The 16618-nt window shown below is 34.6% G+C and overlaps 1 protein-coding gene across 2 annotated transcripts in view; it reads left to right on the top strand.

Annotated features, from left to right (window-relative positions):
* Positions 1–14915, top strand: part of LOC128985365 (fatty acyl-CoA reductase wat-like) — a 63683-nt gene extending 48768 nt beyond the window's left edge. For both annotated transcript variants that reach the window (XM_054404794.1, XM_054404795.1), the window contains 4 exons: positions 1955–2188; positions 3361–3492; positions 5477–5605; positions 14798–14915. In XM_054404794.1, the coding sequence (XP_054260769.1) occupies positions 1955–2188; positions 3361–3492; positions 5477–5605; positions 14798–14897 (595 nt within the window). In that variant the 3' untranslated portion in view covers positions 14898–14915. The remainder of the gene's footprint in view (positions 1–1954; positions 2189–3360; positions 3493–5476; positions 5606–14797) is intronic.
* Positions 14916–16618: the final 1703 nt, after the last annotated feature.

Genomic DNA, 16618 nt, shown 5'->3' on the forward strand with positions numbered 1-16618 from the left:
TTAGTAAATTACTTGTTTATTCTCAGCTGGTACAGTGTTTCCCATTCCGTTCAACACTTGGGTTTAACCTAACCTAAAAACGTGTTTTGTAATGTTTGAAAGACTAATTATTTATATGCTTATAGTGACTGTAGGAATGCTTATAACGGGAATCGCAGGGTGTCTACCAGTCGGGAATTCCGGGAAATTCGGGAATAAGTCGGGGATTTTGAAAGGTCGGGAAAAGTCGTGAAAAAGTCATGAATTTCGGCCGAATGTCGGGAATAATCTAACCTTTCAAAATTAGGGATGAACGGGTCCCAAAACTGTAAAAAAATGTTCTGGATCTTATATTCCTGATCATTGGGACGGGATTACATTTGAGGGGTGGGGGATGAAAAGAAAATGCATCGGAATTCCAATTCGATTCAGTGATGATCAAAATAACGATTTGAATCATGGGCATTCAGTGTCCATAATATACGTTTTTGAATCAGCATCCATACGTTATGGAATCAGTATCTATATACGGTATTGAATCAGTATCCATATACGTTATTGAATCATTATCCAAATAACTTTTTGAATCAGTGTCATACGTCATTGAATCAGTATCCATATACGTAGTTGACTGTTACATTGACTGTTACATACAGGTTATTGCCATCCAAGTACATGGCATACACTGAGACATTGCTTAGCCATACAGGTTATTGCGATCCAAGTACATGGCATACACTGAGACATTGCTTAGCCATACAGGTTATTGTCATCCAAGTACATGGCATACACTGAGACATTGCTTAGCCATACAGGTTATTGCCATCCAAGTACATGGCATACACTGAGACATTGCTTAGCCACACAGGTTATTGCCATCCAAGTACATGGCATACACTGAGACATTGCTTAGCCATACAGGTTATTACCATCCAAGTACATGGCATACACCGAAACATTGCTTAGCCATACAGGTTATTGCCATCCAAGTACATGGCATACACTGAGACATTGCTTGACCATACAGGTTATTGCCATCCAAGTACATGGCATACACTGAGACATTGCTTCGCCATACAAGAAGTTATGTATACCTTGTAGTTCTGATTCTGTCCTCTTATTTTATCAATGTAAAGCAATTGTAAGATTCAGTATTTAATCCTACAAAGGTTTTTATTTGTTTACACCCAAACAAATCTTTATTTATAAAATGAATAAAATAAAATAGGTAACATACTTAACAACATGATGCTGCAAGTAAAAATTATGAAATAGGCAAGAAGCTCACTGATATTTCCAGAAATACTGGTTCTTCTAATGTATGATTGAAAACAGATATTTCACTCCACTGAGAAGTATGAATAGAAAAATTCCATGTTGCTTCGAATCGAGTTACATCAACATTTTTTTTAATCGAATCGTTGCTTTGAGTTGAAATGTTTTGCTGCTTCACACACCCCTACATTTAATACGGGATTTTCTTGGCATGTGATACGTTTCGATCGTCAGTGATTTCGCTGGGTCGTAAGTGACAACATATGTTGACGAAGGTACCGTGACCGCGAGACGGAAAAAGGTGTAGTAACATGGAGAATGGACCGAGTTTTTGGTCGGGATTTATATAAAAATGGTTATGAAAAGTCGGGAATTCCATTTGAGAAATCTGGTAGACACCCTGGAATGTCATCGCCGTCATCCGCGATCTCCGCGTTACACAAATAACTATTATTTCTTGAATGAAAGATTAGATTCCTTAGATCTACCCAATCAGATTTAAAATTCAGGGTAGATAAACTTGCCTCAATTTTTGCCCAGGCACAGGCGGTTAATCAGAATCAGAACAACAATTAATTGATCCTGGAACAGTTTAAAAATTGTCTACTGTACCTGTCTGCTGTCGTTGGTAAAAAAATACTAATTGTTCTATATTTTATGCCAACTTAACTTATGTAACCGTGTTTAATGTTTGAACCAGGAAAATCTACAACCTTGTCTCATCGCCCAAGAACCCGATAACGTACGATATCCTGCGCACTGCCAACTTTGGTCATGGGGCCAACGAACGGATGGAGTCTATAAATAGCATTGCTGTTCCTAGCTTCATGCTTGTCAAGAACAAAACAGCCTTCACTCTACTGTCCATCTGGTACCATGTTATTCCAGGGATATTGATGGACATGTATCTCCAGTTTATTGGGAAAACTCCAAAGTGAGTTGAAACTGTTGTTAACTTTTATTACCGTAGCCGTACTCATGGTAAGACCTGGATCCGGGACCGATTTACTTTATCATTTTGAGGTCCCTTGAGGCCAAAAACACCATTCGTTCAAATTTTTATATCATACTATTATAAATGTGAAAGTTTGTGTGTTTGTAAAAAAAAAAAATTAAATTAAAAAGTCCCATGTTATTCATATGGAGAATAAGTAAACTGTTGTAATTCGCTTGTTTATGTACATATTTTGATCAATTGTGGAAAATGTATTTATTTCATCCCAAACTCAACATTTCATACAAAATAAACACTTTTTTACCCTCCCTGTTGCAGCAAACCTAAGTACTCTAAACGAATGCTATTTGAATAGGGAATGGATGTGCTATTTTTTTAGGAGATATTTTAGAGTAAATGCAATCAGGCAAATGGAGATGCGCTTAGTTTGCAGGTTTGCTGCGGCAGGGGTATTTTATAGTTTCATCAATTTTTGGTGATGCCAAGAATATGATAGTTTCAATGATTTTGTGTGAGGATAGTAGACTTTTCTGAATGCGAAAGAGTCCACTCCGGCACAAGATACCCAATCCTTTTCATTATACATTAAAACTAGAATATTCAACTACCAGAAACACCAGAACACACCAGAAATCGGGGCTGTATCGCAATGAGCTCTCACGCTCTCGAACTTTTCAAAAAGAAACCTAAATATATGCTGGTTCAAAATTGTTTAACAAAATTCCAAAAAGCATAACAGATGAGGTATCAACAAAAAAATTCAAAATTAAATTGAAGCAGTACCTCATCAACAAAGCTATTTATTCTTTCGATGAGTTGTAGGAAGTAATGTTAATTTTTACATTGTTAACTCTAAGAAACCTTTGTTTTTCATTTTTCAATACCTGTACTTGACACTATTTATGTATGTATTGTATAGGCCTACTACTAACAAATAATGATTATTTGAATTTAATTTTGAATTTCACTGTCACTGACTGCATTTTTAACTAAGTAAGGTTAGAATTAGAGAGTTTTTGGCAAGGAATCTATATGACAGTTTTAGTCTACTGAAACTATATGTAGTCAATAAATTAGATGTTTATGTAGTAAGTTCCCTCTGTTGAAGAGTAGGTATTTTGTTAAGTTTTACCTGTAATGACTTGTTTCAGGCTCAAGAAAGTGTACACCAAAATATACAACGTCAACAAAAATCTGATGCCGTACTGTGTGGACCATGACATCGTGTTTACTGCAAACAACGTCGACCGGCTATGGGAAACGTTAGACCCCTTGGACAAAAAGTAAGTATTAGTGTTACCAAGAGTAAAAATTAGATCATAGTGTAGACCCAAAAATATAATTATAATTTAGATTTAGGGGCAATGTATTTGATAGAGGTATACAAGCAGCTCAATATTCGAGCCAAACCAAGACCAGCCTAAAAGAAAAGCTCAAACAATGGAGCCGAAAATCCGAGCTTTCATTTTCACAAAACTAGTGATGGGTCGGTACCTCATTTTAAATTAGGCTACTTAATTGTTTTATCTTAAAAACAAAATATCCCTATTTAAATTTTTTAAATAGGGGTCTGAAAGATGATTAAAGCTAAAAACTTGGAGTTGGCTCTATCGAAAATCTCAGGTTTACACAACTCTAGTATTTGATTGAAAACTGTTTCATTCATACCAAAAAATAAACATCTAGCCTTAATATCCAGTAATTTTTAGCGAATTTCCCATATAGGGAATAAGCTATTACCGTAGGTCTCATGGTAAGACCTGGACCCGAGACCGATTTAGTTTTTTGTTTTGAGGTCCCCAGAGGCCAAAAACACTATCCGTTCAAATTCATATATATATATATTTATATATGTGTCCGTTAGCGCGATAACTCGAGCAAAAATTATCCGATTTTGATGAAATTTGGTATAAACGTGTAAACCTACATTTATTCGAACGAGTTCGCAAACCAGCATGATTGGACTATGGGAACAGGGGTTTATGGGGGTATTTATGGGGTAAAAATGGGTTTTTCTAATTTTTCACCCTGAAAACATAAAATTTTGCAATTTCTTTTTAAACCATTTTGTAGAGCTCAAAAAAACAAATAATTTAGTATATTGAAGCATTGTTGCATGCCTAACGGTTACGGAAAAATCGCAAAATAGTGTAAATTTAAAATTACCATGTTATTCTTATGGAGAATAAATACAGTGTTGTAGCTTGCTTGTCTATGGACATATTTTAATGAAATTTTGAAATTTTGTTTACTTCATACTAAGCTATTAAAATTTCAATAAAAACCCCCTATTTTCTTCCCTGTAGCAGCAAACCTAAGTACTCATTAATATTAATGATATTTAAATAGGAAATAAATCTGACAATTTTAAGGGAATAATTTAGTGGAATTCCAGATGTGTAGATGGAAATTTGCTTAGTCTGCAGGTTTGCTGCGGCGGGGGTATTATGAATCCATATTTACTTTTGTATTTGGCTATTTTGAAGCCACATGAACTACTTTTTTTCTGAGACAAACAAATTGAAATAAATCAATTTCTGTAACACTTTTACTACCAACATGTTAAAAAAAATTCCTTCACCTCGGACCAGCGTCAACTATGGTTGACGGATGGATTTTCGCCACAGACAGGCATTAATAATAGTTGACGTGTGGTCTGAACTCACTGGACCGACGTCAACTATTGTTGAGGCCAACATCCATATACTTAAATGGCTTGTTACAAATGTACAACTTATTTTATTGACTTGGTTGTTAGTTGTAGCTCCAATGGGATAGCCCCTAGATATGCTTTTGCTGTAGTTTCCATGTGGGTGATTTTTTCCCGTATAACTTACCGGCTGCATTTTTATAGACATAAATTTCTACCGGTCTCAATGTGTTAGAACCCAGTCCTTTTCAAGTGAGTTGGTGGGTGTTTATAAAAAATGTTTTAAGTGTGTTATATCATGGAAAAAGATCGACATACTACTAATCTATAAAGACATCAGACATACAACGAAGTAAGTGATGGACCAATGTCAACTATAGCCGATGACAAAACTTATTTGAAATAATCGATCAGGAAAACGAATAGAAAAGATTGGTCTGTGGGTATGTTTAATTAAATAAACTTGGTCCAAAAGGGACATCTGGCTCGTCGGTTAAGGCAGTGTCTTAGTAAAGACAGACTTAGTAGATGCAGACTTAGTAAAGTTTGGTGTCAACTATAGTTGACGATCGGTAGTGAAAACGTTAACTATTTCTAGATGTATCACTTTGTTGTAGGCTGTTCCTGTATGACTTGAGACAGCTAGACTGGGACTACTTCTGGCTTCAGGGGTTGAAAGGCATGAGAGTCTATCTGATCAATGAGCCCATGGATACTGTACCTCAGGGAATCAAACATTATCGGAAGTAAGTACACCATCTTTTGTTATTTCTAAAGTTTAGAATCTTGACACTTTTTGTGGTTAAAGGCCTACTTTGCTTCGAGCGACTTAAGCGATAGTCGTACACCTATTATCGCTCAAAAGTCAAAGTCAAAGATTTTTATTGTCTTTAAACACATGTGTGCAATTGACAAAGTCACAAGCATATAATGTATGTAAATAGCCTATTCTAAATAAAAGCATTGACTATGTATACCTATACAGACGTTTCATAGCCATAGTGGACCTGTCGCCAGTAATTTGTTGGCTAGCAGCGCCAGAACAGAAAATGAAGAGTTAAAACAAGCCTTGCATGAGACAAAAAATACTAAATCTTGCCGTGAACTGGAACTAGAAGATATAATAATAGGGAAAGACAATGAAATAAAAAATCTGATTAAAACCCATCTAGAAAAGGAAGATGATTTAATTTTCTAAAATTTCACACTTAGAAAACCAGATAAAGAAGTTACAAAATGTTAATAAAGAACTAACGGCTGAAGCTGCTATCGAAGAGGACACTTTGAGAAAAATGTCTACTGAAGCTATTTGTAACAGATGTGAAGTACTCAAGCAAGAAACCAAAAATATGATTGACTCCATAAAATCTTTAGAGGCTGTAATTAGTGTGCTACAATGTGACAATGCTGAATTAAGGAAATCAAAATTAGAATCACAGGAAAGTAATCAGTATAACTCAAAATGTCTAAATTGTTTTCCAAATTTGAATAAAAGAAATTCTCAACCTTATCGTGATCAGTGGCAAATGCCTAAAAATCCCCTAAAAATACCAGAGAACAATGAGGTCCCTACTATTGAATGTAACAACAAGTTTTTGGTTCTTTCTGAAGCAGGTGCCACAGGCGAAAAAGTAACCCACAATAACCCATCGGGTGAAACTGTGACCCAAACAAACAAAAAGATTATGCCTGTAAAAAGAAAAAGAAATCCATGTTTGACAAAATTACAAAAATCTAATAAGCTACTAATTTTGGCTGACAGTCATGGCCGAGGACTTAGTAACCTAGAGGCAAAGCTGAAGTTTAATGACCATAAACTCAATACTTGTGATAACAAAAGTAAGGAGGCCTGGAATATTATAAAGTCTGAATCTGGTAGTTTTAATAAAAATAAATCCAACCCTATTATAGATGTTGACAACTTCAATGACTTTTTTGTCAATGTAGCAAATTTTGATGGTTCAAACAACAATGCACTCTGCAACTCAAATAGGCCTAGTTCTTTTGATTTACTTAATAATCATCCAAAGCAATGTTATACTGAAAATCTTAACTTCATGTGGGAGCATGTATTTCCACAAGATATAGACTTAATCATCAATAATCTGAAAAACTCCACCAGCAAGGATTGTTATGGTTTAACAACAAACATTGTAAAACAACTCAAGTATGCTCTTGTTCCTCCTCTGACATTCATTATCAATTTAGTTTTACAAAATGGTGTTTTTCCAAATAATCTTAAGCTTACAAAAGTTGTGCCTATTCACAAGAAAGGCGACACTTCATGTCCATCAAATTACAGACCGATTGCGCTTGTCCCGGTATTTGCTAAGGTTATTGAGTGTTGTATTTATAACCAAATAAGTGTCTTTTTTAGTAATCATAATTTTCTAAGCAACTCCCAGTTTGGCTTCAGAGCCGGTTTATCAACTATCGATGCTTGTAAGTCAGTTGTTGATGACATTCTGAATGCTTTCGAATCACACGCCTTTTTAGAGTTAACTTTAGTAGATTTAAGTAAAGCATTTGATTGTGTTTCTCATAGCCTGTTGATTGATAAGTTAAGTTACTATGGTGTAAAAGATAAAACTTTAGATCTATTTAAATCATATTTAGGAAATAGATATCAGATGGTATCAGCCAACAATAAAACCTCTCAGTGGAAAGAAGTCACAGCAGGAGTACCCCAGGGTTCTGTACTTGGCCCTTTTTTGTTTTTAATTGCAATAAATGATCTTCCATCTAATCTCCCTTCAAAATCAGTACTGTATGCAGATGACACCTCCTTAATAGTATCAAGCAAATCTTTGCAAGAGGTAAAAATTAAAACTGAGGAGATGAAAATAGCAGCCGATAGTTGGTTTAAGGCAAATAAATTTTCAGTAAACAATGACAAAACTGTTTCAATTATTTTTTCACAGACAAATCTTGTATCTGAAGTATCAAATGCTAAACTGCTAGGAATCATATTAGACTGTAAGTTATCTTGGCGTAGTCATACTGAAATGGTTGTTGCAAGGTTAAGTAACTCTTTGTTTCTGCTCAGGAGGTTGAAAAATCATGTTAGTTTAAGTATGTTAATTAATGTTTATTATGCATTCTTTCATTGTCACTTAGTTTATGGGGTAATTTTGTGGGGCAGTAGTAGCGGGGCAGTTAACGTTTTTAAAAAACAGAAAAAAGCAATCCGTATCCTAGCTGGCATAAAAAGTAGAGTTAGTTGTAAGACCTTTTTTCCTGAATACAAAATTCTCACTTTACCAAGTGTGTACATTTTGCAGAATATCATTTTTGTAAAAACAAATATTGAACAATTCTCATCTCGCTCATTAACTCACAATCATTACACCAGAATAAGGAATAATTTAGAGTTACCATCATTAAGACTGGCCTCAACACAGCGCAGCTATAAATATTTACAACTTAAACTTTTCAATGCCCTCCCTGAAAATGTACGCAACTTGCCTATTAAGTCACTGAAAAATGTATTGACCGATTTTTTGAACAGAAAGGTTATCTACTCTATCGAGGAATTTTTATCTTTCAAACATGATGATTTTCTGTAAAATTCTAATTGTTAAGTAGGGTATTGTTTCTAAAGTATGCAATAATGGTTTCATGAACTGTGATATAATAGTCTTTCATAATAATGTTATTTCTGTCAACTTTATTTAAAAATTTATTGTTATTTAGTTTTAAGCTGTATCTCACTGCCAATTTTAGCCTTAATTATTTTGTTATAGGCACTTACCCAACTTGTTTGCTTAACTATAAACAGTATTATTATCATCATTATCAATACATCTCAAATACTTTTGTACAAAAACCCAGTATTATTAGTTTATTAGTATAGCATGTTCATCTATTTACACTTGACTCTGTACATTGTACTTTGAATTGTATATTATCTCCATTGACCTGGCCTATTGTATGACATGTATACTTAATGGCAATAAACTATTTGAATTTGAATTTGAATTTGAATTTGAACCTCTTATCGCAGAATACCAATCTTAATGTAACGGCCGTTGTAAAACCTGGGGCATTGTTGACTGATGTTATTCGAGATATCTCTGAAATTTCAAAAGACTTTGACCAGAATGATTTCATTTTGATCATGGGTGGAACCAACAATGTTGACCACAAAGGCGCAAAGAATGTCATGAAAGACTTTCACACTTTACTGAATAGTTCTATAAAGGCTAATTTAATAGTTGCTTCTCTTCCTATGCGCCATGACTTACCTAGACTAGACAGTAAAATCACTCAAATTAAATATGAGCTTACGGAAAAGTGAAGAACTCAACATCAAACACCAGACTTCTAGAACTACATCTTTTGCCCCGTGACCTATATACAAACCACGGACTTTACTTTAACAAGAAAGGAAAAAGGAAGATTGCTGAGGAAATTAAAAGACTACTCCAGGATTGCTGTTTAAGTTCGTCGTCTTACAGTAAACTTAACATCAAAATGCCTACTGAAGATGCACCGATCACTGTGATGGAGGCGGACATGAACACCGTGATTCACAAGTTAAGGGGTCTAAAACATACAGCTTTTGCCCACTGCATATCTGCCGATATTGACAGTGACAGGCACATGAGTGCAGGTGTGGCAACTGCATTCAAGAAACATTTCAACAAACCTTTGACGACAGATTTTGTTAATAAAACTCTGTCTTACCAAAATTCCACAATGCAGTTGTTTATGGGTTAGTAACTAAGCCTAAGTTTAACACAAAACCCAACATTGAAGACTACAATGAATCTTTCGAAAGCTTCATACAGAACACATCACTAGAAAGGCATCAACTAATTGTTTGTTCCCCAATGGGTTGTGTCAGAGACAATATCCCCATAGAACATTTTGTTACAAAAATATGTGAGCTCCACCAAAAAACAAAAGCTAAAGTCATGATTGTAGTAAGCAACGAATCTTCTACCAGAATTCTAAGATGTGGTCTTTCTTATGTCGAGTTTGTTGTAAGGATTAGACAACACCTAGGGAACCTGATGAAGACCTTTTATGTCGCTGATAGAAGACCGACAACAGCATCAACTTTGGTGAAAATCACACGTGACTGTGGGGATGCACCTGTTTCTGACACAAGATCACTCAATGTAAATAGTAATGTAAATAGTAGTTGTAGTGAAAATGTATCCCAACTTGACTCCAATCCCATCCTGTCCCCTCTCACTTTAAACTGTCAACACCCACTTATCGACCTAACAACCTAGATAAGTTGGAAAATAAGAATTTTCAGAGTATTATGCTCTTAAACATTCAAGGCAGGATTCCAAACAAGCTCAATAATCTTAATGTTATTTTACAGAACACAAATATAAATGTTATATGTCTCGTAGAACATTGGCTAAGACCTGATCAAATAGCTGTTCTTAATACTTTAAATTCTTTTAGCTTAGCTGCTTTTTACTGTAGAAAAGAAGGTATACATGGTGGATCCTGTATTTTAGTTAGATCTGATGTAGTAGTCAAGGAGAGAAATGATTTAAATGTATATTTTGTAGATAATGTATTTGAGGGATGTTGTATTGAGATACCAAGTTCAAAATCAGTCATCATTTCAATATACCGTGTACCAGATGCTAGTAATTTTAAATTATTTAAAAAAAAGTTAGAACAGTTTTTTTGTTTTATTAAAAAAGGAAACCAAAGGCAAATTTGTTTATATAGCAGGTGATTTCAACGTTGATGTTCTGAATGATTGTAAAAACAAGCAAGATAAAAACTCTTTTTTAAATGTTATAATAAGTCATGGCTATATGTACTACTCAGATGAACCAACCAGAATTAATCAAAAATCTCAAATGTGTATAGACAACATACTTTTTAATAGAGGAAGAGACCTTTCAAAGTATTACAATATAGAATTAGGATTATCAGACCATAGAGCCTTGTTTATCTTAACTGATTGTGGGTTAAAAACTGAGCTTAACACTAGCAATAGTTTAAAAAAACGTATATTTAATAAAAGAAACACGCTAAGGTTTTTAGAAGTGCTTAATGAATCCTCATGGAATGTCACTGTACTTAATGATGCCCAAACAAATTTTGATAATTTCTTGCAAAAATTTAAGTTGGATTTTCAACATTGCTTCCCTTTAAAAAGCATTAAAGCAAATTGTAAAAATAATGTAAAATCAAAAAAGTGGATCACCCAAGGTATTATGGTGTCAAGTGCTAGAAAAAGAGAACTATGCAGGCTAGCTAAACATTCAAATGACCAGCATTTTATTCAATATGTTAAGAGGTATAAAAAGGTGTTCAAATCTGTTTGTAACTCAGCCAAGAAACTATCTCACAGTAATTACATTAAGAACTCTGTGTAGATAAAAGTAAAGCTGTATGGGCAGTTGTTAACTCAGAGCTAGGTGTCCTTAAAAATAAATCTAGTTTCAGTAATATTGAAGACAATAATTGCATAATTGGTAATGGCACAGAAATAGCTGAACATTTTAATAATAAATTTGCCAACATTGCGAAATGTAACTCTGCTCTCTTCAATGAATTAGATGCCCACAAATTTCTTAGCGATACTAATCTCAATAATCATTACATACCTCATTTCAACTTTCAGCCTGTTTCCAGAGAGAATGTTGCAAAAGCAATTTTTACTCTTAAAAACAAAATGTCAGCTGGTTGGGACGAAATTCCTGTTAAACTGATAAAGCAAACTGCCAACATTGTTTCTGGACCTTTAAGTCAGATAATAAACCAGACAATAGACAATAGACAATAGACAAAATCTTTATTGAAATATTCCTAGAGAACATTCATGCGTCAGGTACATAAAATGTACAGTATGTACGTAAACTATTACAGTAATTTGCAATTACAATTAGAATTTTTTTCTTCTTTTTCTTCTTTTTTCATGGTAGCTTATTGTTTAAGAATTCATCCTCAGAGTAGAACGGCTGGTCCATAAGCCATGTTGTCAGGTGCTTCTTGAGCAGATTGGGTTGTTCTCTCTTGAGGTGCTCTGGTAGGTTGTTAAAGTACAGAGCACCTTTGTAGGATGGTTTCTTCTCGTACAGACTCAGATGGTGTTGTGGGAGGGAAAAATTGGCGGCATGTCGTGTGTTGTGCTGGTGTATGTCTCTGTGTCTTGGCTGGGCTGTTTTAGTGGTGTGGATAATGACTTCTCTTATGTAGAGTGAAATTGATGTGAGAATTTTAAGGTTCTTGAAGGCTTCTTGGCAACTGTCTCTGTAGTTCAGGTCGGCAAGGCATCTAATTGCTCTTTTTTGCTTTAGGAGTACTCTTTCCAGGTTGCCTTTTGATGTTCCACCCCAAGTCGCAATGCCATATCTGAGGTGGGACTCGAATAGAGCAAAATATGCAACTTTGGCTACTTCTGGGCTGCAAGCTTGCTTGATCCTACGTATAACGTAGAGACTTGAACTTAGCTTTTTGCAGAGCTGGTCTATGTGGGGTTTCCATGATAGCATGATAGATTGAAAGCCAGTCTTTTGAAAGTGGAATTTTTCCTTATCAGTTAAAATATGCTGATGTGAAACCGCTTCATAAAAATGGCAGTAAAACAAACTCAGATAACTATCGCCCAATTTCTATCTTACCAGCCTTTTCTAAAGTTTTTGAAAAAATTATTACTGAGCAAATTTCTTTTTTCATTGAAAATAATAACATTTTTGTAAAAGAACAATATGGCTTTAGATCAGGACGTAATACAACTCAGGCTCTGTCTGACTTCTTGTGGGAGGTCGGCTGCAGCATTGATAAGTCTCAGAATGTTGCTGGAATGTTTTGTGACTTGTCAAAAGCCTTTGACTGTGTTGTACATAATATTTTATTTTCTAAGCTTAAATTTTACAATTTTTCTCCAATTGCTTTGAAGTTTTTGAAATCCTATCTTACAAACCGCTTTCAAAGAACTATTATTTTTAAAGATAACATCTATAACTTTTCAAAATGGAAAATGATCTATTGTGGTGTACCTCAGGGCTCTATATTGGGACCCTTGTTGTTTTTAATCTATATTAACGACCTGCCTTTTAACATAAACTCAAAGCTTGTTCTATACGCAGATGACACAACAGCTATATTAAAATCAAACAGCCCTAAAAATTTACAAAATTTGATAAACCAAACTTTTGAAGATTTAAACAAATGGTTCAGAGCAAATGGTCTGAGTCTAAATTGTTCTAAAACTCAAATTGTCAGGTTCAAAACTACTCATGACAGAGAAACCATCGAATTAAATATTAATTTTCAGGGGGAAATTATTAATGAAACGTCATCTACAAAATTTTTAGGTATTCAGGTACAAAACACTTTAAATTGGGATAAATACACATCAGTTTTAGCTAATAAAATAAATACAGTCTGTTTCCAGATGTCTGTCCTGCAGCATGTTACTGACCTCAGAACTAGGATGATTGTTTATTATACTTTGTTTGTGTCAAACATGTTGTATGGAATAGAGTTCTGGGGCAGCTGCTCAAATGCCGAAACCATTTTCAAAATTCAAAAAAAGATCCTTAGAATTATGACATTTTCAAAGCCTAGGCAATCCTGTAAATTATTATTTAGAGAATTGAAAATATTAACACTTCCGTCTGTTTATATCCTGCAAACTTTAATATTTATTTAAAAAAATCTTGAATATTTTATGAATGAAAACCATAACCATAATTATTTAACACTACATCGAAATGATTTACAACTGCCCATTCATAGACTTGCCTCACTAGAAACCCTTCCACAATACCTAGGGAAAAAACTGTATAATAAACTGCCTGATAATATTAAATCATTAGAATCTTTTGAAAAATACAAAAAAGAAGTTACCAAATTGCTGCTTAATAAAGGGTATTACAAAGTTGATGATTTTTAAAATGATGTATATATTTGATTTCTTAGCATATTGTATAGTTATTATAGTTTTATGTATTTTAATTGTCCATGACCATTTCACCTGTTTCCCAGCTATGCTGGATCTGTAAAACGTTATGTGAAAATAAATGATTGACTTGACTTGACTATGACGGACGGTATAAGAAATATGTTATTCAATAAATTATTAACCATATTTTGTAACTAGCGCAATAGTCATTATTGTTTCTACACCTATTTATTACTCATTAAACAATACTAAATGCTCACATTTTTTATAATTTCACTCTTTTTGTCGCAGTTAGAAGAAGTCCTTGGAGACTAGACGTTCTAACTCAAAAACCAATTTAAAACCTACACAGCAAATTTCTAATCTCACATTAAGGCTAGATATATTTTGATTTGGTAAATAACTCTTCAGCGGCTGTTTAAAAATAACAAAATTAACATTGCTCTTATAGCGGGCAATTCCAAGAAGGCCGTTGGCTTCCATGATCTCCCTTGGAAATACATTTAAAACAACAAACAACATTTCTAATCTCACAGTCAGTGCAGATTTACTACTAGGCCGAATAGGCCGTGGCCTTGGGCCACAAATTCTTTAATTCCTCTAAATGTGAATACTCATAAGGTTAACACCATTAACTAAGTCCACATACTCGTTACATGCTATTATATGCCTCTCCTGTTAGATAAAACTAAATTCAAACATTTTCACACACTCATCCACGCAGTGCATGACCTGTCCACGCTCCCGGTCATCACCCAGCCGCAGTGAACGTTTTAAAGCGTGTTTGTGTCATGTACTTAACATAATTTCATTTGTGATCTGTAATTAGTGAATAAAGTTGAAAAACCATTTGATATACTAGGTTTAAATCGCTACTGTCAAATAATATATTGTTGATGAGTTTGAGCTTAAATTTACATACATTTATGTATATTTTACAAATTGTTCAATCAACTACTGTGCTTGCCATAAATAAATCTTGACTAATCCACCCGAGCTATCTTTTAGTGGTAACCAAACTATTTACTAACCATGTTTTTGTTTATTTCAGGTTACTTATTAGAAAGCTGCTATTTGACTCCATCATCTGGTCGTTTTTGGGAACATTAGGTTACTTAATTTTAAAATCAGTTGTTAGTCCTTATTTGTAAATAAATTATTATAAATTATATCCAGAATCCATTCCCCCTTCTTCAAGATTTTATTTCTCTTCTGTACGCTCTTTGACTGATTTTATGTAACTTTTCAGTTGGGCGAAAAAATACTATGTCATAAATTACATTGTTTTAAATAAGTGCCTGTGCTGCGTAGTGATAAAACTTATTGACTTTTGAGTTGTCCATTTTTATTGTGTACGTTCTAACGAAACACATGCCTAACATTATGATTTTTTAGGTAATGTGATCACAAGTTTATATTGTCTTGTTTGTATTGCACTAAATTGTACCAAATATCAAAATGGAGCTGTCCGTTGGAAGTTGGAATGTAATACAAAAATAAAAAAAAACAAGATTTTTGTTCATTTTCTCTAAAAGAATAAAAAAGAAGTTAAGTGTGATGATTGAAGTGCAAAGATATTACCATTCTTCAGACAATTAATGTAGGTTTTTTTTAACTGGTACTGTATTTAATGGTAAATTTCTCTACTTCAGATACACCAAAATTTCATTCCATAGTTAGGCCTACCATACACGTTCATTTTGGCCTCAAGGTTTGGACTGAACAGTCTTGGACTGAAGGCAGGACTGACAGTGTGTGGCGATTCCTTGAGGCGGATTGGCGGCCGGACGGCGGGATGGGAAACACCTGAGGCCCGGCCTCAAGGCAGCTTGCCCTTAAGGCAGGTATGTGTATGTGGAATCCCGCAGTCCAATTCTAGTTTTAAACTTCAGATCTTCCAGTGTCTTGCCTGCATCAAAGTATCGCAATGTTGCCGTTAACTTTTTGTGAGGCTTCACGGATTACCTCATAACAGTGTCATGCTTGACAATAAAAAATCCAACCATTATTTATAACTCCAGCTAAGTTAGTTTGTCCGTTCGTAAATAGTTCTTCCAAACTCTAAACACTGTACTTCGGCTGAAGTTTGGTTAGTATATTGACATGATAATATTTTCCCCTTTCAAGCAATGACTTCGCCCACATGTTTCTCTTTCCCTTTTTCCCATTTGCTATAACGTACACTATAACTGCCATTGCCACAAGATCTCCAATAGTTGACTGTCGATCTTAAAAAGTATGCATTCGAAGAAAGCTACCGCGTGACTCCTATGCTCAGGCCAGTTCGAAAATACGGTGCGTGTGTGGGGAGAAGACGACTCTGGCCAAACTGTGCAGTTCTGGCCTTCAGGGTGAAGGGTAGGCCTTAAAAAAAATCATAAATATTTATCCAAAAAATGTTTCCAAATCAGGCATAATAAATATAAAAAAATATAATGTTACTGTTGTGATGAGTAAAATCTGACACTTGTTGATTTCCAATATCAGAGTAACCCAAGTACAAGAGAACTTCAATGTCCCGCCTCTTCAACGTCAGGACTTGCTGAGCACATGATGGATAATCACAGGATTGATGAGGAATGGGGAAGATTGCTCCCCTTCTCAGACTTAAATAGTCTTAAATAGTCCTTCTCCACTGTTCTGTTTGGATTTGGAATATGTATGATAACTCTCCCCTACCTCAAAAAAGTAAGGTACTGAGGAAAAACACTTATGGGACGACCGTGCGTTTTCAGCTCTAGTATGTTGTGCCAGAAATTCATAAAACGGATTCGTTTCGAGTCAATTTTTCCCACATTTCTTACTCTATTCAATTTTCACAAAGTGCATCTATGTATGTGGTCACCCCACGCAAGCTCCGAATCCAGGGTGA

The sequence above is a fragment of the Macrosteles quadrilineatus genome, unplaced genomic scaffold (genome assembly GCF_028750875.1).
Source record: "Macrosteles quadrilineatus isolate MER2022 unplaced genomic scaffold, UCM_ALF_1.0 Scaffold_2__2_contigs__length_208266976, whole genome shotgun sequence".
Taxonomy (NCBI): domain Eukaryota; kingdom Metazoa; phylum Arthropoda; class Insecta; order Hemiptera; family Cicadellidae; genus Macrosteles; species Macrosteles quadrilineatus.